At 43.3% G+C, this 26,031-nt stretch overlaps 1 protein-coding gene across 2 annotated transcripts in view; it reads right to left on the bottom strand.

The window, feature by feature from the left end:
- The window catches only part of LOC109882861 (protein Smaug homolog 1), a 101,015-nt gene that overhangs the window by 33,904 nt on the left and 41,080 nt on the right, over nt 1-26,031 (bottom strand). For both annotated transcript variants that reach the window (XM_020474951.2, XM_020474952.2), the window contains exon 3: nt 1,613-2,197. In XM_020474951.2, coding sequence (XP_020330540.1) covers nt 1,613-2,197 — 585 coding nt within the window. The remainder of the gene's footprint in view (nt 1-1,612; nt 2,198-26,031) is intronic.

Raw genomic sequence — 26,031 nt, forward strand, 5'->3', positions numbered from 1 at the left:
GGTCGGGAGGACCGGTATAAACACAAACTCTCCCTTGACAACTTCCTTCACAACAGCTCTGCGCCGCTCCGCAAAGCGTAAAAAGTATGAAATACCCGACTTCCGTATCACCGTAAATGCTGCATGGCCAATGCAGACGTTGAATTGACCATTAAGTGCCTTAATCCTGTGGTGACTGACCATTGGCTAAAAGGAGGGCAACTCTAGAGTAGAGTTGTAAAATAGCTAATTTGTTCTATGGACTTCTGAAACTCCCAAGCACAGTAAAAAAATAAGAGGATCTTGCGCAGGGCCCAGAGCTTTAAATGTGTCCTTATTTATATCTCCAGCTGTCTCCTTCATCTGAGAAAAAAAGACCCTTGCATTCTTCAACTGGAAATATCCTGCTCTAACCACAGATATGTTAAATCTGAATAGCTTTGGAGTGCTGGGCGATAGGGCCTACACACCCACCTACCACTTTAGACTTCAACGCAGCGGGTAGACATTTTCCAGCTATTTGTCAGGTGGCTAGTGGCTGGCTGACTTGGGTTTCTTTGGAGTTTACCTGTGTGACGGGCCTTATAGCATTGGTTCTGGCTGAGGGTGCTCTAGAATAGGGGTTCAAAAACATTTTCACTCAGCCCCCCCTTCCAGCACTGGAGAACACCCCCCCCCCCCCTGTGTCTATTTCTATGGGTATAAGCACAAACTGTTCACACCACACTTTATTTGCCATTTTAAAGCTAATTTCCTGCAATTCGATTGAGCCATATCTTATATGTGATATTTGAGTGACTCAAACATTAAAAAACCTAGCAAAAAAACCTAGCTGACATGGGCTAGTTGATCTGGACATTCCTTAAAAGTTCCTTAAAAGTTATAAATAGCTCTCTAAGGTCTGCAATGACAACATGAAAACTGTGTGTGTGTGGGGGGGGGGGCATCTAGACTCTTGAGACTTTGGCGCCACTTTATTTGAAAAGGTTACTAAACACAACTAAAGGAGGTGTAAAGTGACATTGTAAACTATAATTTCAGAGTGTCCTGACAAGTCCGTTTAATAAAGACTGCACTCTCATCAGCATCAGGAACCCTGACTAAGCACATGCAAACTACTGAGTGAGCTGCTAAGAGTGAGTATTTTAATCCAAAACAACAAGAAGTGGAGGAGGCCACATAACACAGCTTCCTTTCCTTTCCCGGTCCCCTTTAATTCACCACAACTGACGGTGAAAGGCCTGGGTAGGTCTTCAAACCTAACCTAACTCTTTACTGGTCCAGGCCAGGTTAATACTGTGACACCCTCAGCGGGGTCAACGACAACCAGATGTATTTGGTTTTCAGGGATACATTACCTTCAACCTAGCTTCCTTTTTCCCTGAAAACCGGATGTGGGGACTGCTCAGGCAGTTTTATGCCCATTTTATGTTAGTTACTACTATGACAACATTGGGACAACTGTTCATGTAAACAGAGCATAATTAATACATTTGATTGATTGGACTCCTTTCAGATCAGTGCTGCTCCAGATAGAAAGTAAACCAGGAGAGGAAAGGAAGAAAGGAAGCCATGTCAGACAATTGGGACTTCGCTATAAAAAGCAGGAAGTCGAAAAAGAAGAGCCACTCACTGGTGTTGCTGCTGCCGCCCGTGCCCACCGTGTTGATACTCCCAGGTACAGACGAGGACGGGTAGAGAGCCAGGTGCCCACCATTCTCACACCCTCCCTGCCCCTGCTGCTGCCATCCGCTGCCCAACCCCGAGTCCCTCGACCCCTGCCAGCCGTTGAGCCGATCGTCTGAGCCGTAGCGCTGGTGGTGATACAGGTGACCCAGGTGGCCCACAGAGGAACCCAAACTGGAACCCGACGAGGAGAGCGTTGAGGGGGGAGTCTGATGGTGCGAGGCTGGGGAGGGGGGCAGCCGTTCCAACGAGTCGGCCCGGGCAGCAGCGCGTTCCTCCAGGTGATTGAGCCAGAGGGCAAGGGCGGCTCGGTCGTCCAGTGAGGTGGCCGGGTGGATGAGGGCGTAGGAGAGGAGCTGGCGCGACTCTTCCAGATGGCGGCCGTGCTCGATGGTGTGTGCCAGGATGCGGGGGAGGAGGCGCATGTACTCGCCCTTGGCTTCGACGTTGCCCGGCTTGAGCAGGGGCAGGTGGGTGAGGACCAGGGAGATGACGCGCTCCTTGGGCTCACCCTGCCACTGGCTGATCACCACTGGGGGAGGAAGAGAGAAGGAAGGAAGAGAAAAAGAGAGGAACGGTTAATATAGGAATCTACAGTAACACATAACAATGGCTTATTCATAATGGTGTGACTTTTTGAATTTACAGATAGCAAATGTGCAGTGTTTTCCATTAGTGCCGGCTGTCGCCTATACAACCGGTTACACACTCATTTTCAGCCAGAAAGAAAGTCTGCTGATCCATCTCCCGCTGGAATGAACGATATGATCGTGATAACAAAAGGACATGAGTTCCTGTATGTTCACCCGACCTAGAATACCTCAAATGCAGACCGTATTATCTCCCAAGAGAATTATCTTCAGTTAGTCACAGCCATGTATATCACCCCTCAAGCCGATACCACGACGGCCCTCAAAGAACTCCACTGGACTTTATGCAAAAACCACATATCCTGAGGCCGCATTTATTGTAAACTGGGGATTTTAACAAAGCAAATTTGAGAAAAAAATCTACTGAAGTTCTATCAACACATCGACTGTAGTACTCGCGCTGCTAAAAACACTCGACCTCTGCTACTCCAACTTCCAGGATGCCTACAGGGCCCTCCCCCTCCCGCCTTTCCGCAAATCTGATCATGACTCCATTTTGCTCCTCCCTTCCTACAGGCAGAAACTCAAACAGGAAGCATCCGTGCTAAGGACTATTCAACGGTGGTCTGACCAATCAGAATCCACGCTTCAAGATTTTTATCACGCGGACTGGGATATGTTACGGGTAGCTTCCGAGAATAATGTCAACGATTACACAGTGACTGAGTTTATCAGGAAGAATCATGCAAGCTAACAGGCGGGCCACAAACAGACAAATAAAGGTGCAGTACAACAGCGGTGTGCAGAATGGCAACACAAAATGCACAACTCGTTGATCCTTGTCACGGATGGGCTGTTGCAGCAGATGACCACACTGGAGGTTCCATTACTATCAGCCAAAAACAAGAAAGAAGCGGCTCCGGTGGGCACACGATCAGCAACACTTGACAATTGAGGAGTGGAAAAATATCACCTGGAACATGAGCTCAGTTTACTTGAGTGGCCTACGCAGTCCCAGACCTCAATCCAATAGAGCATCTTTGGGATGAGATGGAACGTTGAATGTTCACCATGAATGTACCGCCGTCCAATCTGCAGCAACTGTGTGATACCATCGTGTTTCTGACACCTTGCACAATGCCCCGAATAATAATAAACGTTTGACTGGTACTGTATGCATGTCCTCAGATCCTCAAAAGGTTCTACAGCTGCACCATCGAGAGCATTCTGACTGGTTGCATCACTGCCTGGTATGGCAACTGCTCGGCCTCCGACCGCAAGGCACTACAGAGGGTAGTGCGAATGGCCCAGTACACATCACTGGGGCCAAGCTCCCTGCCATCCAGGACCTCTATACCAGGCGGTGTCAGAGGAAGGCCCTAAAAATTGTCAGAAGCCACCCTAGTCATAGACTGTTCTCTCTGCTACCGCACGACAAGCGGTACCATAGCGCCAAGTCTAGGTCCAAGAGGCTTCCAAACAGCTTCTACCCCCAAGCCATAAAACTCCTGAACATCTAGTCAAATGGCTACCCAGACTATTTGCATTGCCTCCTTCCCCCTCCACACCACTGCCACTCTCTGTTGTCATCTATGCATTGTCACTTTAATAACTCTACCTACATGTACATACTACCTCGAAAAACCAGTGCCCCTGCACATCGACTCTGTACCGGCACCCCCCTGTATATAGTTATTTTTTACTGCTGCTCTTTAATTACTTGTTACTTTTCATCTCTTATTCTTATCCATATTTTTTATATATTTATTAACTGCACTTTTGATTAGGGGCTCGTAAGTAAGCATTTCACTGTAAGGTCTGCACCTGTTGTACTAATAAAATGTGATTTGATGTAGTGGCGTAACAATGTTATATGATGTACTGTTTTATCTTTTGTTTTATGTGTAGTGTAGAAGCTAATGGGGATCCTTAATAAACACAAATATAGTGGTGCCCGCCCCAGAGCTGTGCCTACTGCCTATGGCTCTGGGCTAAATGCCCAGTTTATTCTCATGACCCCCAGTAACACCTTTATCCTAAATTTAGAGCCCTCCATTTGACTTGGACTGAGGCCTGCTCTCTTTCCCTCGCTCTTGCTTTCACTATTCCCCCCCACTCTCCTATGGCTGTCCTACTGTCTACAAGGCTCCACACACTCTTTTCTTCCCTCTTGACTCCCTTTAGCCTGCTTTTCACTCACTCCTCCTTCTCACCCCCCCCCCTCCCTCAAGGTTCAGTTTTGAATTGGAGCAGCAGGCAGCTTATACAATAGCCTAATCTTTGGGACTCTTTCTTCCTCCTTCCACGTTCCTCTTGCCTTCCACGTTTTCCTCTCCCTACTTCCAAATATAGGTGAGACAAAAACAGTTTGAGGTGGCAAGTCTTCCACCCTCTGTCTCCGAGTGTCAGTGCCATTCATCCATTCCTTGTCTAGCCGGGAGGGAGAGTGACGTTGATCAAGCTTTATTAACATGTTCAGTGCTTTTTAAAGGGTATCCATTCACCTGGTGCTCTGAGACACACACCAATAACCTAGAATGCAAAAGTTGTGAAAGCTCGTGCGCACACACACACCTCCAACACCATCATCAAATTCACTGTTGGCACAACGGTGGTAGGCCTGATTACCAGCAACGATGACCAGCATTACCGCTCCCTCAACGTCAGCAAGACTAAGGAGCTGATCATGGACAGGGTGGCAGTGGAGCAAGTAGACAGCTTCCAGTTCCTCTGTGTCCAAGACTTAAAATGGTCCAAACACCTGCCTGCATGGCAGTCGTGAAGACTCGACAGTGCCTCTTCCCCCTCAGGAATTTGAAAAAGTTTGGCATGGGCCTTTAAAATCCTCAAAAAGTTCTACAGCTGTACCATTGAGAGAATATAGGCTGGCTACATCACTGCTTGGTATGGCAATAGCACCGCCCTTAATCGCATGGTGCCACAGAGTAGAGGTCGACCGATTAAATCGGTCTGGCAGATTTTCAAGTTTTCATAACAATCGGAAATCGGTATTTTTGGACACCAATTTGGCCGATTTGAAAAAAATTGTATTACACCTTTAAAAAAAGAATAATTATGTTTTACACCTTTTTTTTTAAAGGTGTAAAACAATTTTTTTCAAAATTGGCCATTCCGATTAAATCGGCTGACCTCTACTCTTTGGCGCCATGCGATTAATGTCGGTGCTATTGCCATACCAAGCAGTGATGTAGCCAGCCAATATTCTCTCAATGGTACAGTTCTTGTTTTCAATTGAGGCCTACGAACGGTGGGTTAACTGCCTTGTTCAGGGGCAGAACGACAGATTTTTACCTTGTCAGTTTGGGGATTCGTTTTTGTAACCTTCCGGTTACTAGTCCAACGCTCTAACCACCTGCCTTACATTGCACTCCATGAGGAGCCTGCATGGCAAGGTAAGTTGCTAGCTAGCATTAAACTTACCTTATAAAAAACAATCTTAACATAATCACTAGTTAACTACACATGGTTGATATTACTAGTCTATCAAGCGTGTCCTGCGTTGCATATAATCGATGCAGTGCCTGTTAATTTCTCATCGAATCACAGCCTACTTCGCCAAACGGGTGATGATTTAGCACTGATAGTTTCCGGATTTGACCATATCAATTACCAAAGGCTTGTTTTTATGTGTGTTATTATGTTAGAATTAAGTCTATGATTTGATATTTGATAAAGCAGTCTGACTGAACGATGGTAGGCAGCCGCAGGCTCGTAAGCAGTCATTCAAACAGCACTTTAGTGCGTTCGCCAGCAGCTATTCGCAATGCTTCAAGCATTGCGCTGTTTATGACTTCAAGCCTATCAACTCCCGAGATTAGGCTGGTGTAACCGATGTGAAATGGCTAGCTAGTTAGCGGGGTGCGCGCCAATAGCGTTTCAATCGGTGACGTCACTCGCTCTGAGACTTGGAGTAGTTGTTCCCCTTGCGCTGCGACCTTTGTGGAGCAATGGGTAACGATGCGTCGAGGGTGGCTGTTGTCGATGTGTTCCTGGTTTGAGCGAGGAGAGGGACGGAAGCAATACCTAAAGTGCCTATATAAGAATATCCAATAGTCAAAAGGTATATGAAATACAAATGGTAGAGAGAGAAATAGTCCTATAATTCCTATAATAACTACAACCTAAAACTTCTTACCTGGGAATATTGAAGACTCATGTTCAAAGGAACCACCAGCTTTCATATGTTCTCATGTTCTGAGCAAGGAACTTAAACGTTAGCTTTTTTACATGGCACATATTGCAATTTTACGTTCTTCTCCGACACTTTGTTTTTGCATTGTTTAAACCAAATTGAACATGTTTCGTTATTTATTTGAGGCTAAATTGATTTTATTGATGTATTAAGATAAAAGTGTTCATTCAGTATTGTTGAAATTGTGATTATTACAAAGAAATTAAAATAAATTAAAATTTGTTTAAAAAAAACACCGGTATCGGCATTGAAAAATCATTAATCGGTCGCCCTCTACTACAGAGGGTTGTGCGGACAGCCCAGTTCCTCACTGGGGCCAAGCTCCCTGCCATCCAGGACCTCTATATCAGGCGGTGTGAAAAGAAGGCCCGGAAAATCATTAAAGGCTCCAACCACCCAAGTAATTGACTATTTTCTCCCCTGCCGCACGGCAAGAGATACCGGTGCATCAAGTCTGACACCAACAGGCTCTTGAACAGCTTCTATCCCCAACCAATACAACTGATAAATAGCTAACAAAATACAGTAGCTACACAAACTATCTTGATTTACCTTCTATATACATTTTTGCACTCTCTCTCTATGCACACTCACAGGGCCCTACAGACTCACACACACTGTCACTCTATCATTTGCTAACTCACACATAAACACATACATTTATACTGACTCCACACACACGCTCACATACAGTGCCTTGCAAAATAATTCATCCCCTTGGCGTTTTTCGAATTTTTTGCATTACAACCTGTAATTTAAATGGATTTTTATTTGGATTTCATGTAATGGACATACACAAAATAGTCCAAATTGGTGAAGTGAAAAAAATAACTTGCTTCAAAGAATTCTAAATGGAAAAGTGGTGCGTGCATATGTATTCACCCCCTTCGCTATGAAGCCCCTAAATAAGATCTGGTGCAAACAATTACCTTCAGAAGTCACATAATTTGTTCAATAAAGTCCACCTGTGTGCAATCTAAGTGTCACATGATCTCAGTATATATACACCTGTTCTGAAAGGCCCCAGAGTCTGAAACACCACTAAGCAAGGGGCACCACCAAGCAAGCGCCACCATCAAGACCAAGGAGCTCTCCAAACAGGTCAGGGACAAAGTTGTGGAGAAGTACAGATCAGGGTTGGGTTCTAAAAAAATATCAGAAACTTTGAACAACCCACAGAGCACCATTAAATCCGTAATTTTTTAAAAAGAATATGGCACCACAACAAACCTGCCAAGAGAGGGCTGCCCACCAAAACTCATGGACCAGGCAAGGAGGGCATTCATCAGAGGCAACAAAGAGACCAAAGATAACCCTGAAGTAGCTGCATAGCTCGACAGCAGAGAGGTCTATAGGACCACTTTAAGCCGTACACTCCACAGAGCTGGGCTTTACAGAAGAGTGGCCAGAAAAAAGCCATTGCTTAAAGAAACTCTGGTACTCTGGTCAGATAAGACTAAAATTGAGCTTTTTGGCCATCAAGGAAAACACTATGTCTGGTGCAAATTCCAACACCTCTCATCACCAAGAATCCCATCCCCACAGTGAAGCATGGTGGTGGCAGCATCACGCTGTGGGGATGTTTTTCCCTCGGCAGGGACTGAGAAACTGGTTAGAATTGAAGGAGTGATGGATATCGTTAAATACAGGGAAATTCTTAAGGAAAACCTATTTCAGTCTGTTTCAGACGAAGGTTCACCTTCCAGCAGGACAATGACACTAAGCATACTGCTAGCAACTCTCAAGTGGTTTAAGGGGAAACATTTAAATGTCTTGGAATGGCTTAGTCAAAGCCCAGACCTCAATCCAATTGAGAATCGGGGTATCAGGGTATCGCCATAATCATAGAGAACACTCACTGAGGAACCGAGCAAACCATCCACAATTAGAATTTGTGAAAACACATGCTGTACATCAGTGGAACCCATCCAACTTGAAGGAGCTGGAGCAGTTTTGCTTTGAAGAATGGGCAAAAATTCCAGTGGCTAGATGTGCCAAGCTTATAGAGACATACCCCAAGAGACTTGGAGGTGGCTCTACAAAGTATTGACTTTGGGGGGGGGGGCGAATAGTTATGCACGCTCAAGTTGTTTTTTTGTCTTATTTCTTTTTTGTTTAACAATAAAAAATATTTTGCATCTTCAAAGTGGTAGGCATGTTGTGTAAATCAAATGATACAACCCCCCCCAAAATCCATTTTAATTCCAGGTTGTAAGGCAACAAAATAGGGAAAATGCCAAGTGGGGTGAATACTTTCGCAAGCCACTGTTCAAGCTGCTGCTACTCTGTTTATAATTTTGCCTATTCCCCTTACCCATATCTACCTCCATCACTCCAGTATCCCTGCACATTGTATATATGGTATTTGAACTTGCCTTTTTTTGCTGTATATAGTATGCTAACTTTATTGTGTATTTCATAGAGTCTTTCTAGTAATAAATTGTTATTGATTATTTAGTTGTTGGAGTTTGAGTTTGCAAGAAAGGCATTTCACTCTAGTGGTATCCACTCCTGCATATGCACCACTTGTGGGAATTTGTTGACACATCATTACAGTTAGAGTACAACTGTAAGACAAGGAGACGCAACCAAATACTATTGAGACGCACCCCGGGGGTTTTGAAGTACAAGAGTCAACAACAGATGGACGAGTCTCAAAGAGGATGAGAAAGCTTCCTCTACAACAGAGATGGAAAAAATGCTCAGTTCACAGAGTTCAGAGGTCAAAGTGGGGCCGCTAGGCTTGGGAAACATGACACTAGTGAACCCAGAGGAATGCAGCAATGAAGGAGGAGTTGGGAGAGTTCTGAAGTCTGTGTCTCTCCCCCCCCCCTCCCCTCTATCCCGACCCGCACTGAAATTCAGGGTAGAAGTGCTAAACTCATCCAACTCCAGCAGAAAAAGGAGAGAGAGGAGGGGGGAAAAAAATAAGAAAAGCAGAGCAAACACAGTGGAGGGGCTGTGAAAGAGGTATGGAAACAGTGAGTAGCTGCTCCTTCCAGCGTAATCCCCCTCTCCCTTTTTTTTTACCCACTCCCTCTGCTTCTCTCTGATGCTCTTTCACTCCATCAGTCTCTCTCAAACTCTCTTGTTCCTCCTCATTTTTGTCTCTCCCACTGAAAGGTGTCAGTCTCTGCCTTTCTCACTCTCTAATAACTTCCCCCGTCCTCCCGTTCTCTCTCCTCCTCTGGCCTTTTCTAGGTGAAACAATGTTGTGCTGCCTGCCTGGTGAACTTTGCATTGCTCCCCTGCCCAGCAAAAAAACACTGTTGCCACCGCCAAGGGTGTAGCTTTCTAAGGATCCTGCATTGGGCCATAGTTTGGTTTATTTCTCTTCACACACACACACACACACACACACACACACACAAATAACCCCTCCCAACAGCCTTCCCTTTTGCCTAAAATAAAAAAAATTCCCCCTCAACAATTAATTATGATTGAGCACAGAGTGAAGAAAGGTATGGGTCAGGACACAGGCAAGCAGGCAGGCAGACGGACATAGTGAGAGCAACAGACAGAAAGAGACAGAGCAGCAGACAGACAAAATAACAACTTTTACTCAATGCCTTATTGTGACTTGATCAACCACCATAGTTATGTCACTCATCAAAAAGGGTGCTTAAACACTTTTTTCACACGGGGGCCACTTTGCAAAGACATGTGGATCTCTCACTCCTGAGCTCAGCCAAACTGTCTCCCAGGAGGTCTGGTGCCACAACCCCCATGGACAGTACAACAGAGACGGTATACCAACCATAGAAATAAAATCAGGGTTAAAAAGGTACCAAGTCCTTTCTATAGATTATATTTCTATGATACCACGCCCTCATACTAGGGGTGATCGACTCCAGGATTTTTGACCCGGACTCTTGTCGACTCCCAAAACACACTGAAATGGCTGCGCATTCACATACACACTACCTCATTATTGCAGAGTCCTACTAGGAATACTAATTGTGTTTTCTAGAGAGGACTGGCATGAGTATGATGCATAATCCTTGATTTAGCGATCCATGGTAGACATCCCTCCTAATACAAATGCCCCCCATCCTGCTGATTTGAGCTGCTGAACAGTATTTGCACTTGAGATGTGTTTATGGATGAGAAAGTGAACTTGAATCGGGGACGCCCTGCTTTGCTATCTATTGCCTAGGTAAACTACTGTATCAACAGCCAGGGTTTAATTAAGTAAGCTATAGGCGCATATTGGCCTAATTAAATTTGGCAATGTTCACCTTCAATTCGCTGGCACAATGTGGAATAGCTGAGCCATACTAATTAGGAGGACAGTGAGTGTAGCAGAATGAAGCAAATCTGCACAAAATTGTAGGAGAAGATCCTCCCGCAGCGGAGTCGCTTACAGTATTTAAATGTTAGACAGGAGGAGACACTACTTCAAGTCTTAGGGGGATGACATCACAGTGGCTACTAGTACTCACCTGCAGCTCACCTCTGCCCTAGTCACACCACTTTCACCTCATCCTACGCCGCCCACAGTATTACTCAGCCAACGGCTGTATAATCTGAGTCAACGTAGCAAAATTAAATACCAACAAAATTAATTCTGTGGGTGCTAGATTGCTGCTTTGCTGGCTGCTGAGGTTGATGCGGAGAAAGAGGAAGTCAATGAGTGTAGTAGCATATGTGAACTAGTTGACAGGCTCTTAAGTCATCCTTCCTCAATTCCTCTCCTAAAAACCCATAGGAGAAGAAGGTCAGAGGGGAGGGCCCTTGTACCTTCTCCAATACAGTTGTGATACAATACAGGAGATAGGAGGAGGATAAGATAGGATGCAAGTATTCAAGGAAAGACTAAGTGAGACAAAGCTCTAGTAGCCATCGTGTGGTGATGTCATGGGTTAGACCATGGGTTAGGTAGGATAATGGACGCTGCTTTGTGGTATGAAGTGCTGTTGTGGACAGGGGTTGCATCCCAGGTCAGCTATACAGGGATTGTTACTCCCACACCAATGTTCAAGGAGATCCGCTGCAAATCTGTGCAATATCAGACAAAATGAGAGTGACAACCAAATAAAACAGACAAACATGGAATATTCAATGATCGGGATGAGATCAGGACTCTGTGCAGGCCTGTCAAGTTCTTCCACACTGATCGCCAAAAAATTTCTGTATGGCTCTCACTTTGTGCGCGAGGGCATTGTCATGCTGAAACAGGAAAGGGCCTTCCCCAAACTGTTGCCACAAAGTTGGAAGCACCGAATAGTCCAAAATCTCATTGTATGCGTTAAGAATTCCCATATCATGAAGCTCCTGACAAACAGTTCTTGTGCTGATGTTGCTTTCAAAAGGCAGTTTGAAACTCTGTGGTGAGTGTTGGAACCGAGGAAAGACGATTTTTACGCGCTACGCACTTCATCACTCTGCGGCCCGTTCTGTGAGCTTGTGTGGCCTTCCACTTTGCGGCTGATCCGTTGTTGCTCCTAGACGTTTCCACTTCACAATAACAATAACAGCACAGTTGACTGGGACAGCTCTAGCAGGGCAGAAATTTGAGAACTGACTTGTTGGAGATGAGCGAGAGAAAGCGTGCGCAAGAGAGAGAGGGGGTGGTCACTGGGTGTGCGCACCAGGCCCATTCTGTATCTCCTTTTAATTAAATCAAACTTTGACACACCAAATGACAGATGGGCTTGGATGCCAATTCAGCAGCTTGGGAAGCACAACTTCTATACAGACCGAAGACAGACAACCAGTTCTTCATGTCCATCCTCCCAAAATAGTCTAGGAACAATGTTGAGTCATTGTGGAAAATGAATTACAAAAGTGATTTCTCTAACTGGCTAAGATGAGAGACAGTCACACACACACACCACCACCGTCTCGGCCCCATCCACTCAGCTCTGCCTGTTTTCCATCTGAAGTTTACCTCATGACAGAGCAGAGAGCCGGGTTTATAGGGCCTAAGCCTACTGTCCTGTATTTATCCTGTTAGCAAAACAAACAGGGCCCAGGCGCTGCTGGGGGCCTTTTTATAGTGTGTTGAGTCAACACGCGACTCCTTCCGCTCTACACAGTGGGTTTTTGTAATGCTTGCCTTCACAAAGTGAGGGTTCGCCGTTATGTGCAGTTAGCCCCCGGGGGTGTATGCTAATGTTACAGCAGAGGGAACACCCCCTATCCACATCGATGGAACAGTAGTGGAGAGGGTAGTAAGTTTTAAGTTCCTCGGCATACACATCACAGACAAACTGAATTGGTCCACCCACACAGACAGCATCGTGAAGAAGGAGGAGGCTGAACCTCAGGAGGAACCTCAGGCTGAACCTCAGGAGGCTTCAACCTCAGGAGGCTGAAGAAATTCGGCTTGTCACCAAAAGCACTCACAATCTTCTACAGATGCACAATTGAGAGCATCCTGGCGGGCTGTATCACCGCATGGTACGGCAACTGCTTCGCCCACAACCGTAAGGCTCTCCAGAGGGTAGTGAGGTCTGCACAACGCATCACCGGGGGCAAACTACCTGCCCTCCAGGACACCTACACCACCCGATGTCACAGGAAGGCCATAAAGATCATCACGGACAGCAACCACCCGAGCCACTGCCTGTTCACCCCGCTATCATCCAGAAGGCGAGGTCAGTACAGGTGCATCAAAGCTGGGACCGAGAGACTGAAAAACAGCTTCTATCTCAAGGCCATCAGACTGTTAAACAGCCACCACTAACATTGAGTGGCTGCTACCAACACACTGACTCAACTCCAGCCACTTTAATAATGGGAATTGATGGGAAATTATGTAAAATATATCACTAGCCACTTTAAACATTGCTACCTATAATATAATGTTTACATACCCTACATTATTCATCTCATATGTATACGTATATACTGTACTCTATATCTATACTGCATCTTTATGTAATACATGCATCACTAGCCACTTTAAACTATGCCACTGTTTACATACTCATCTCATATGTATATACTGTACTCGATACCATCTACTGTATCTTGCCTATGCCGCTCTGTACCATCACTCATTCATATATCTTTATGTGCATATTCTTTATCCCCCTACACTTGTGTGTATAAGACAGTAGTTTTGGAATTGTTAGTTAGATTACTTGTTGGTTATAACTGCATTGTCGGAACTAGAAGCACAAGCATTTCGCTACACTCGCATTAACATCTGCTAACCATGTGTATGTGACAAATAACATTTGATTTGATTTGTTACTGAATGAATGCCAGTGACCAGTTACGATGATGGCCCAGCTTGTAGAAAAGCGCCACGGGAAGAGTTAGCGGCGGCTAACGCCAGCTCGCTCAAAAGAGCAATGGGAGGAGTTTAAATCCAGCCAATGGACTGAGAGAAGGGGGGAAAGGCAATGAAAAGTAGTCCAGAGAACAAATGTTCCCCCCAGAAAAACTCAGCACTGAGCAAATTTCAGGTCTGCTGGGCGCAAACTTGAACATTCTGTGCAACTTCCAGCGCGTGTTTCCTGTGAACAGTGAGACAGCTTTAAGTGAGACAGCTTTAAGTTAGTTTTAACAGTGGCCAAGTAGGCTACTGTGGCTATTTGATCATAATGTAGGCCTACCAGAGTAGCCTACCATCAAAAACAATGGAGAAAATGCATCCCATAACACAGAGAAATAGCTGTTCTGTCATTCAGTCTACAGAAACAGCACCGTGTGGTGTTCAATGTAAGCCTACATTTTTTATTTAACTAGGCAAGTCAGTTAAAACTTCTTATGGCTGGGGGGCAGTGTTGAGTAGCTTGGATGAATAAGTAAACGGCCTACTCCTCAGTCTCAGTTGCTAATATATGTATATTATTATTAGTATTGGATAGAAAACAAAAGTTTCTAAAACTGTTTGAATGATGTCTGTGAGTATAACAGAACTCATATGGCAAGCAAAATCCAGAGGAGAAATCAAAACAGGAAGTGAGAAATCTGAGCTTTGTATCTATTCACCAGAGTCCCCAATGAAATCCCCTTGAGATATAGATGTTGCACTGCCTATGGGTTCCACTAGATGTCGGCCATCAATAGAAATTATAATGAGACTATGGTGTTGTGGGAGTGAATGATAGCAGAATCAGTCAGGTGTCTGGCAGGCAGCCATTTTCTGATCATGCTTATTCCTCATGGTAGTCACTCATGAAGACAAGAAGGAATAGTCCAGTTGGAACTTTATTGAAGGTATATGTTAACATCCTAATGATTGATTCTGTACATAGTTTGAAATGTTTCTTCGATCTGTATATAACTTTTTGAAGTTTTTGTCCGATATAACGCTGACCAGAATGAGCGTTTGGATATGTATACCAAACGCGCTAACAAAAGAAGGTATTTGGACATAAATAACGGACATTTTCGAACAAAACAAACATTTATTGTGGACCTGGGATTGCTGCAGTGCTTTCTGATGTAGATCATCAAAGGGAATATTTATCATGTAATTTCTTGTTTATGTTGACATCAACATGGAGGCTATATTGTGACAAACGTTTCTGAGCACCGTCTCAGATTATTGCATGGCTGGCTTATTCCGTAAAGTTTTTTTGAAATCAGACACAGTGGTTGCATTAAGGAGAGGTATATCTATAATTCCATGTGTATAACTTGTATTATCATCTACATTTATGATGAGTATTTCTGTTGAATGATGTGGCTATTCAAAATCACTGGATGTTTTTGGAACTAGTGATTGTAACGCGCCAAATGTAAACTCATATTTTGATAAATATGAACCTTATCAAACAAAACATACATGTATTGTGTAACATGAAGTCCTTTTAGTGTCATCTGATGAAGATCATCAAAGGTTAGTGATTCATTTTATCTCTCTCTGCTTTTTAAAACTCCTCTCTTTGGCTGGGGGGAAAAAAATGGCTGTGTTTTTCTGTGGCGATATGTGGTGACCTAACAATAGTTTGGTGCTTTTGCTGTAAAGCATATTTGAAATCGGACACTGTGGCGGGATTAACAACGAGAATAGCTTTAAAATGGTATGAGATACATGTTTGAAGAATGTTAATTATGAGATTTTTGATGTTTTGAAAATGGCGCCCTACACTGACTGGCTGTTGTCATATCGCTCCCGTTAACGGGATTGCAGCCATAAGAAATTAAGAACAAATTCTTATTTACAATGACGGACAACGCTGTACCAATTGTGTGCCACACTATGGGACTCACAATAGGGGCCGGATGTGATACAGCCTGGATTTGACCCAAACCTTGACTAACCTGCACTGAGATGCAGTGCCTTAGACTGCTGCGCCACGCGGGAGCCCATGTGCTTTGCCTTCACGAATCTCTCGCAGTTAGTTTTGCATAGTTTGTTTTGTTTCGGTATGGTTCCATTGAACGCGGCTAATATCGCATTGATTTGAGCATAATTCCCACAGTAGAGCGAAGCGTTGATTGTCTTAACTAAAAGGGGAAATCTCTAGAAAGTTGAGTGAAGTTCAATCTCATGTTTCTCTATGCGGGCTGATATTTCATCTGCGCAGCATTCTGAAGGGAGCTGTGCACCCATGCATGCAGACAATTTAGAGGGAAAATTTACCCAAAGAGAAAGGGGTTTGTCTGTACTTTTCATGTAATCCACAGACAGAGAAAAAAAACAACACTTAACCAGTTTGGAAAAGGCTATTTGGAAACAAATGTAAGGAAAACGAAGAAGAGGGGGGGCGGGTCAAAACATTCTCCAAAAGAAGAAAGAAAGAACGACAAGTTATGGGGGAGAAATAAAAAGGAAAGAAAAACAGAAAAAGCCCCCACACCCATATCCCTTCCTTCCCGAGTGGTCTCGGCTCAGCAGAGAGGAATGCGTTAGCATACCACAGGTCCTAGCTCAAGAATGTACCGTTTCCGAGCCGGGACCGAGACACTGCTGCTTCCCCAAACCACCGCTGGTTAGACACATAGTTCCTCGTTGAGATCATATGGTCTAAACTACTGGACTAAAAACAGTCTTGCACTACAGGTAACATCCATCGTAAACTTCCAATATATGCATATACAGATGAAACGGTATGAACATTTCATATCATGATTATAGTGACCAAAATTGTCACGGTTATCAGTATTATCGCGTTATTGTTAAAAGGCGCTGGAAATGTTCAAATGGCACTGATAAACAAATAATTTCACCAAGTTTTATATTGAAACCCAATAAACAAATAAAATTAGCAGCACTATGCACTTTGTGTGCATAAACATTCAAATGGGCACCATATGGCCGAGGTAAAAGTGCAGGTTAATGAAAACAACCTTAAGCAAATCAAATGTGCATATGAAAGCAACACAAGTAAAGCAATGTGCATGTTTCCACTTGCCTCTAAAGAAATGTGTATTTAATGTTCAAGCATTCTTATTGGTTGGTTCAACTCTGATGACAATAAGGTGTGTTGTGATTGGCCCCGCTTGCAGAGAGGGAGATCGAACGGCAGTATGAAAATTTGATGCAAGGGGTAGGTCACGTTCTGAATACGGTTTTATATTTTACAATGTGTACAAGTTTGCTGTACATTACTGATTTATACATGTGTGGGTATATGGTACCTGTTAGGGATTGAGGGGCTTTCTGGGATGTGCTTTGGCATATGATTTCTGTAAATAAGTGTTAGCTAGCATACACCGATGTAATGGTCACATAAACCCATTACATCGTTGTATGCCATCAACAGCCATCAATATCGTTAAGCCCTGCACAACTAATGTGCTGTTTCCCATTTAACAACATATATTTACACGTTATATTTTGTATTGTATTTTGTTTGCCCAGTATGAAAATGTGATGCAAGGGATTTTCCCATCGACAGCCATCAACATCGTTAAGCCCTGCACAACTAACATGCTGTTTCCCATTTAACAACAGCAACAGAAAAAAATTATGCTCAACTGGGACCACTGGCTGTGATTTATTTGGAGAAAACACAACGCAAGGAGAGTACGATTTACATCTGTTACACATGTAAGAACAATACAACCATATGTAAACAAATCAAATGAACAGCACGGATTTGTATGTCCGTTCTCTCCTTCATAAAGAAATAAAGTGTTGCTGGCCTAACATCCTGTATGTATGCATCTTTGATCACTTGAGATTGAAATGTAAAAATGTCAGCATATTTACTTTGTCTGGTTTAAGTAGTGATCTGCAAGTGGAGACAATGTGCCCGCTGGCGTTGGACTGGCGTTGAGGTGGACTACAAAGACAGAAGGAAACGCATATATTTGGAAAGACCTCTCTAAAATTCAAAAATCCCAATTCACAGAAAGAGTTACGATAGCGTGGTTAACAAAAGTTGGAGAGAGGTACTTCAGATCTGCAAAGGTCTTAGTCTATATATTGTTAATGGTAGAACAAGGGGTGACTCATTGGGGAGATTCACATACAGCTCTGTGCTAGGTGACAGTGTGCCTGACTGCTCCATAACTGACATTCCATCTGAACATATTAATGCATTTACAGTCATTCCACAACTTGCTCTGTCAGATCACACTTTACCTTAAAACATTTTTTTTAAATCTATGAAGTCAACCAAAATAAAATTACAAATCAGGAACCGTATGCATTCAATCTTCCATATTTGTGTATATATACAAAAAAAGACCAGCGAAGAACTGTATAACATGCCGAACCTCTTTCAGCACATCACATTTAGCTTTAGCAAAGAAAACAACATTCATTTGGCAACATATGAATTCAAAACAACATTTCAAACTGGAAACACAATTATATTTAAATAATAATATGGGTGGAAAAAACAATAAAAAAAAAAAATGGTTCGACAGTGAATGTAACACTGTCAGGAAAAACCTGAGGCAACTCTCAAATCAAAAACACAGAAACCCCACAGACCAGGATGGACGTGTAAAATATCACCTGGCCCCAAAACAATGTTAAGGTTGCTACAAGATAATTCAAAAAATGTTAAATGTTTAAGACATCTACTTGTCTAATCAGCTTGAGTAAATTGGAGAGGCAATGAACTCAAACTTGTTTTGGGAACTATGGGGAAAACTTAATGCCTCACATAAGAAAAACAAAATGGCAACACCTGGAAAAACATTTAAAATGTTTATGAAAATCCAGAATGTCAAATGTACAGAGACAGACCAAATTAGTTGATTTAATATATATTTTTTAAGGTAGAAACAACCAATAAAAAGACCAACATCCATTAGGTATACCATCACTATAACAGAGCTGAAAGAGAAAATCAAAGCCCTAAGTGGGGTAAAGCCTGTGGGCCAGACAGTAAAAAATATATTTGTTTCATACAGTGGCGAGATGTCACCCTCAGCAGCAATTTGAGCCCAACACTTTTTAATATCTATACAGATGAACTTTCGAAACAATCTACAGCTCCTGGGCTCCTCCTTAACAGATTACCTGTTTTTGTTGACTGCCAAAACTGGGCAATGACAGTGAAAATGAGCAAAACAAAAATTATGATTCTCCAAAAGAGAGCCAGATCACAAGGAAATAAATGCCACTTTAACCTTAGAGGTCAAAATTGAGCACACCACTAATTATACATACCTTGCTCTTAACATCAGCGCAAGAGTGTGGTTCGACGTCGCTATCAAAACACTGGCAGAGAAAGCATGGTGAGCAATAAAGAAAACAAAACCAGACCTGCCAAACTTGAATAATTTTTATAAGTACGACTTCAGCGTGGCAGCAGCATCCCCAGCTCCGCGGAACCGACGAAGACACGCGTGCGACACCCCCATTGCTCAAATCATAGACAAATGCACCTTTTTTAACCTAATAATGATGTTGGCAGAAGATTGACTCAGTAGAAATGGTAGACTATAGATCACGTGTCAAACTCATTCCACGGAGGGCAGAGTGTCTGCTGGTTTTTTGCTCTACCCTTGTACTTTCTTGATGAATTAAGGTCACTAATAGTATGGAACACCCCACACTTAGTTACCTATGTCTTAATTGAAAAGAAAAACCAAAAACCTCACTCAGCCATCTGTGGAATGAGTTTTGACACCCATTGCTATAGACTGTTGTGAGTAATTGGCTGCTCTTCAATAGCTAACTAGAAACACTTTTAAAAGTACAAATTAGGAGTCTAATCATCAGTCCCAACAGTTAAAACTCTAGACTTAAAAATTCAGGTAAGTCCCTCCCCGTTTTGTTTTTCGTTTGCTTCGGTTTAAGAAAAAATCAAAAAATGATTTCACATGACTGGGCAGGGGCAGACCCATGAGTGGGCCTGGGAGGGCAGAGGCAGAGCCATGGGTGGGCCTGGGAGAGCATAGGCCCAGCCGCCTGGGAGCCAGGCCCAGCAATCAGAATTGTTTTTTCAAAACAAGCACATCTTCTCTCGACTGCTCATGCATGTCAATGCAAGAGTCCTCCTCCAATGCTCTCTGTGTAAAACAAAATCATGGACTACCGGTAAGTTTTGCATAGATTTGTTTCGGTATGTTGCATTGAAAAGGACTAATATGTTGATTTGATCACAATTCCCACAGTAGCGGGAAATGTTGATAGTGTAAACCAACTAGGAAAACTCTAGTAAAGTTGAGCCAAAATCCAATCTCGTGCATCTCTGCACGGGCTGGTATTTCTTCTGCTCAGCAGTCCTGAGGGAGCTGTGCAGAGGGAACATTGCCCGGGGCTCACCCTAGGATTTTCTGACAAGGTGGTGCTGATGTAGGCCTACGGTTGGGTAGGGAGAGTTCCCGGAAGGGGAAGTATGGGGCGGCAGGGTAGCCTAGTGGTTAGAGCATTGGACTAGTAACCGAAAGGTTGCAAGTTCAAACCCCCGAGCTGACAAGGTACAAATCTGTCGTTCTGCCCCTGAACAGGCAGTTAACCCACTGTTCCTATGCCGTCATTGAAAATAAGAATTTGTTCTTAACTGACTTGCCTAGTTAAATAAAAGGTCAAATTAAAAAAGATTAAATGTAATGTATGTTGTACGTTCTGTGTCGTTGCTGTACACGTCTTCTTCTGTGAGAACCATTTTGGTAGATGGTAGCTAGCTAGCTACTTTGCCACTTAGGACAGTGCAGACAAGACTGTTTTTCCTTGAATGCGGCGCCAGTGAAAGCATTGCTAAAAGCCCGTTGCAGACCTGCCAACCTTAAAGAATTTGTATGAGTACCACTTCAGCGCGGCTTCACCGGCCCCACGATGGTGCGTGTACGACACCCACACTGCTTAAATCCTAGGCAAATGCACCTTTTTAGCCTAAAAATCATGTCGGCAGAAGACTGACTCAGTAGAAATGGTAAACTGTTATAGGTAGTTGGTAATAGGCTGCTCATCAGTAGCTAACTAGAAACACATTTCAAATGTACACTCGGGGCCTCCTTAAGATTTTCTGACGTAGGCCTAAGGTTGGGTCGGTGGGAGTTCGAGGGGTCAGGAAGATTTTGAAAAATCTCTAACTGCCATTTCCTGTAACCCACTGTCTTAAATTATATCAAACAATGTAGCCAAATAAGCCTACACAGAAGTCTCGTGTTTGATCATAAATCAAATTGAGGTGGATTCAAATGACACATTCTTCTAGGTTAAATTTAGGGGTAAAGATTATTCTAATTCATCTTATTTTGGATAGTGAAAACGTAACCTGGATTCTTAATTTTGTTTGGTGTGAAAATGTTGAATAATTAAGTTAATGGATGCAATGTAGTAGTCTAGTTTACTGTAGGCTATTTGGAATCTGAATCAACTGACTGAACTAGGCCTATACGATCTTATTACAGATCTCCATCCCGACCTAAATCCATCAAGTTAGGTCTGACTACTAGGGTACCATTCATTCAACATGCCTATCACATCATTAGCAGCCTACTGTTGACATACAGCTATATCAAGCGGACAGATCGAGAACTGATTAATTACCATAGACTGTTAAAGAGTAGTAGGCCTAACATAACTTTCTGTGAAGGACGGTATTAGCGGAACAGCCCCCTATTCCATCCACTCAGCGGCACGCACTGAACTACTGTAACGCAGCATGTTTCCTTGCTCGTCAAAGCGCTTGCTCCTACTACTACCACCATTGCGTAGATCATAGCATGTGTTATCGCTTATACCTTGATCACACAGACAGCTTTAATGCATTTTGGTACACCAGAAGTACGTTAATTTCCAATTTGAATGCAATTTGCATTGCTGCATTGGGTTGCAGAGGCAGTTGCAGTGTGTTCTGTGTGGTACATGTGTCGGATTTGCCAAACATAAGCATCATATTGTATGAATAGACGGCTTGACCGAGAAGGTAGCAGAAAGGGAATGCTGAACTTTTATTGCACACATATCCAGATGATGATGTGTACCATTTTTCGAAATTATACTGTAGGTAGCTAACTACTTTCATCGTAATGACGCCTTACGCTTCGAACACACCGACTGTGTCCCTGCATCACTGCTGCATAACATTTTAATGCAGCTAGGCAACTATACTGATGCAGGTATCTTTTGCAGATGGTCGCATACGGTTGGACACATGGAGGAGAGAATCATTTTCGCAAAATCCTCAAAACCGTGTATTTTTGACACAACTGCTGATAGCTACAGGGACATAAACACAAAAAATGCTGCTTGGAGACACGTGTCCACGATAGTAGGATTGCCAAGTTAGTTTAGTAGTGAGCTTGTGCTAGATAGCTAGCTAGCCAATGAGGTGTGTGTGTAAGAAGGTCAAATAAATTACCCCTGAATAACTTTGCCAAATAATCATATTTGAAAGAGTGGGAGTGTGTATGTCAGAAATAGAAATGGAAATGGTAGATACAACTGTACTGGTCAGATAACCGTGTGTGTGTGTGTACAGTAGGTGACATGATAGCTATCTCTAACGATAGTTATGCTAGGTAATGGTTTGGCTTATGTTCATGTCTTCTATACAGAAGAAGACTGTAGTGGAGAGGACTCAGGGACAGGTATCAGAGAGAAAGAGAAGAGGTCTGGGTCAGCAGCTTCAGGCCAGCAGCCTGACAAGTGTTGTCGCCACCGGTGCATCAAGACCCTCAACGTCATCTACAAGTGCGACCATCGCCTCCACCGGTGGAGTGAAACCCTCTACAACATCTACATCATCCACAAGTATGACCACCACCGGTGCAGCCATGGAGGATAATGAAATGGAGGAAGCACCTCTGGATCTAGGACCACCTGAGATTATTATGAACCTCACTGAGGTCCTCGTTGAACAGGATGTGGCCGTGGAGAGAAACCGAGAGAAACAACGTCACACCAGGCATCATCGGAGGTACCAGCCCCCAGATCCACTCAACTCATTTCAGCAGAGGCTCCTCCAAGCCGTCGAGAGGGATGCAGCTCAACCTGATGCTCACATGAAGGAGGATGAAGAGACCCTCTTTGCCATGAGCCTGGTGCCAACCATGAAGAGGCAGCTGATAAAATGTATCAGCTGCTTTTCGAAGCCGAGTTTAAAAGGTACGTTTTTTTTTCTGTGTTTGCGACAGTGATTTTTAGGTCATTTTTACATGTAGGCTAATTGGTATTTCAGATCAAAGTATTAATGAGGCAAATGTATAGCTGTTTCTGGTTTAGAAAATATCCTAAAACAACAGTTTGCTGTCTAAATATTTGCACGTCATCTTTTTATCTGAAACACACATTCCATGAGTAAACAGCAAGTATTACCAACTTTACCACACTGTTCCAATATTTATGCCACTAATATTTAGTAAAATATAACACCATAAAAGGTGAGATTTATGTTATGTTAAGCTTGTATGTTGTTTTTCTTTTCCCTTTCAGAGATTGAGTCCATTTAGCTCACAGCTCACAGGAAGGACAGGAAGAGGAGAGGAGTTGTCTGGTTGTTGTTTTGACCTCCCTCATTGTACCTTTCAAATTCAGTCAATTCATAAGTAATTTGTTTATAAAGTCTTAGGATAGCATTCATTATTAGTGTTACATAGATTTCTAAATTGAACTCACAGATTCTCTTGTTGGTCTCTCACAAGACTGAAGGTGAATATATTTATTTCATTTAAAACCAGGGTGTTGAAACTGTTTGAAGTTATGTTCCATCGACTGGTCCATGACGTCCAGGAGCCATTTGTTTGTTTAGCTGTGTTATGGCTACACATTATTTTCTTTTTTTCCCCAGAGACACACACCACTCCTCTCTGTACCTCAGATCTCCAGTGCCCTGCCCGCTCTCTCTCTATGACCATGTCTGAAGTTCCCCTACTACATCTAGGCTTTGAGTAGTCCCTGTATCTGTCTGCAATTGTGCCAAAAATACATGCTCTTGTTGTTCTCTTACAGATTACAGGCTACACACACGCACACACCTCTTTCAATAGTTAATTAAAAAATATATATTTTTACAACACACACTGTCATGTTCTTTCCTGTACTTGAATACTTATTAAATTGTTTATTAATATCTCATTTAGACTTACTCTGCTTATTTCTTCCCTACACCTTTGCAGACCTAAGACAAGAAGAAAGTAAAAACACTTCATAATTTTTCATTTTTTTCACCTGTATTTTGTCAGGCCAGTGAACAGGTGGTAAACTGTACTATTTATATGGACCCTACGTTACCCTTTATCATACTAACTGTATGTCGTATAACCTTAATTAGTGCTCCCGCTCATCTGATGTACCATGCCAGGTGTGTATAATACTGACGTTAATGGGAGAGGGAAGGGGTTAAGGTGTGGTCTTTACTCCCAAATTTCACTTAAATATAACTTCCAAATGAAGAGAGACAATGATACATAAAGTAATCTGGGGGAAAAAAATGCAATTTTATGGACAACGGTAGATGGTTCTTTAAATAACCTGTCTGTTACGGGGCTCTTAAAAGAGCAGTTTCACTCCACGGCATAGTGCCATGTGACTTCACCTGCTGGCGATGAGAAGTAGGTGGTCAGCTTCTCCCTCACCTGGAGTGCCTGTCTGGGGGCGTTGTTGGCAGGTGCCCTGGTGACATCAGGTAGGTGACCATTTGCCGTGCCCATCTCCATCCAGAGCGGCTCCTGGAATGACCTCCGCAGATAGTTGTGGAGAACACGTGGCCTTCACGCAAGCATCGACATTTGAGGGGCTGAGACCAAGCACTCTCCGATACATTCTCCCCCGGGCTGCCAGAGTCCCAAAGGCGCATTCAACAACTAACTTTGCCCTGGACAGTTGTTTGTTAAAGATCCTTACAGGCTTTGGCAATGGCAGCTGACGTCCAGCCTAGGGCTTCATGAGGTAGGGTCTCAAAGGGAAGACCACGTCGCCGACAAAGACGAGGGGAACAGGTCCCAGGTCTTCAGCCCCAGGGAGTGATGCAGGTGGTGGAATCTCCAGGGTGCCATCCTGAAGTGCCTGGCCGAAGGCAGAGTCCGGAGGATCCTGCCATTACTTCCCTTGCCGTAAGCACCAACATCGACAACACGGAAATAGATGGTGTCTACTACAGCCAAGAGTACAACTGAATATGTACCCTTATAGTTGTAGAATTGCGAACCTGAGCACGGTGGAGCCTGGATTACTACAGGTTTCCCGTCAATGGAGCCAAGACAATTGGGGAAATTTCACCTCTCCAGGAACTCTGCAGCGATGGCCCTCCAGTCTTCCTCCTTGGGGACAGGCATGTATTCACCAACCAGACAGTCCCAAATGGCTTGTGCCACAGAGGTGACAATGCCTGCCACCGTGGACCGTGCAACTTGGAAGCTGAATCTGATGGTCCTGTAGGAGTCCCGTCGCCAAGAATCTAAAATATAATTCAAAATAATTATCAGTATTGTGTGTAACTTGAATTCCACCCACATATTATATCTACTCATATAGCTACCTCAGTACGGTTTATTATTCTCTACTAATTATATTGTAATACTCAACCATCATTAACAACGCCTTGAAACAGTACAATTCAGTCTATAACTATATCAATAAACTGTAGCCCAGGCCAACTCTACTCTTAGAAAGAATGGTACTATCTATTTAAAAAAGCTTCTCCGGCTGTCCCCATAGGTATAGGTAGAACCCTATTGGGTTCCATGTATAACCTTTTCCCCAAAGGGTTATACCTGGAACCAAAAAGGGTTATCCTATGTGGAAAGCAGAAGGACACTTGGAACCTTTTTCTCTAAGAGTGTATGCCAGTCCAATAAGAATGTAATGAATGACTAACTGTCTTGAACAACAATGGGTCCTGGAGAAGACTAGCCTACCTTCATCAGGACAGAAGGCACCACAACTTTCTTTTCATTTGGTAATATTGCACAATTAAAAAAGGATTATAAACCAACTTTGGGAAAAGCTATAGTTCTAATGAACATTCTGTAAAAGTGCATTGATGTCAAATATGGACTATTAAAGCTAGAGAGCCCTTTAGCTAGCTAGGTTGCACATAAAAACAATTTATCAAATATCAATCAATTATGGTATCAAAGGATTTAAAATGTACTTGAATTTAGCTTACCTGAGACAAATCGCCAGGCGTTTAACTGGGCTGATGGACTCCCGGTAGTTGGTATCCATCCGGGCGAACCTGGCTCCAACTATCTGCAGCAGGTGATCGAACTGGCTTTGGTCCAGACGAAAGTAACTTCGGAATTCCTCTC

The sequence above is a fragment of the Oncorhynchus kisutch genome, linkage group LG7, assembly GCF_002021735.2.
Source record: "Oncorhynchus kisutch isolate 150728-3 linkage group LG7, Okis_V2, whole genome shotgun sequence".
Lineage (NCBI taxonomy): Eukaryota > Metazoa > Chordata > Actinopteri > Salmoniformes > Salmonidae > Oncorhynchus > Oncorhynchus kisutch.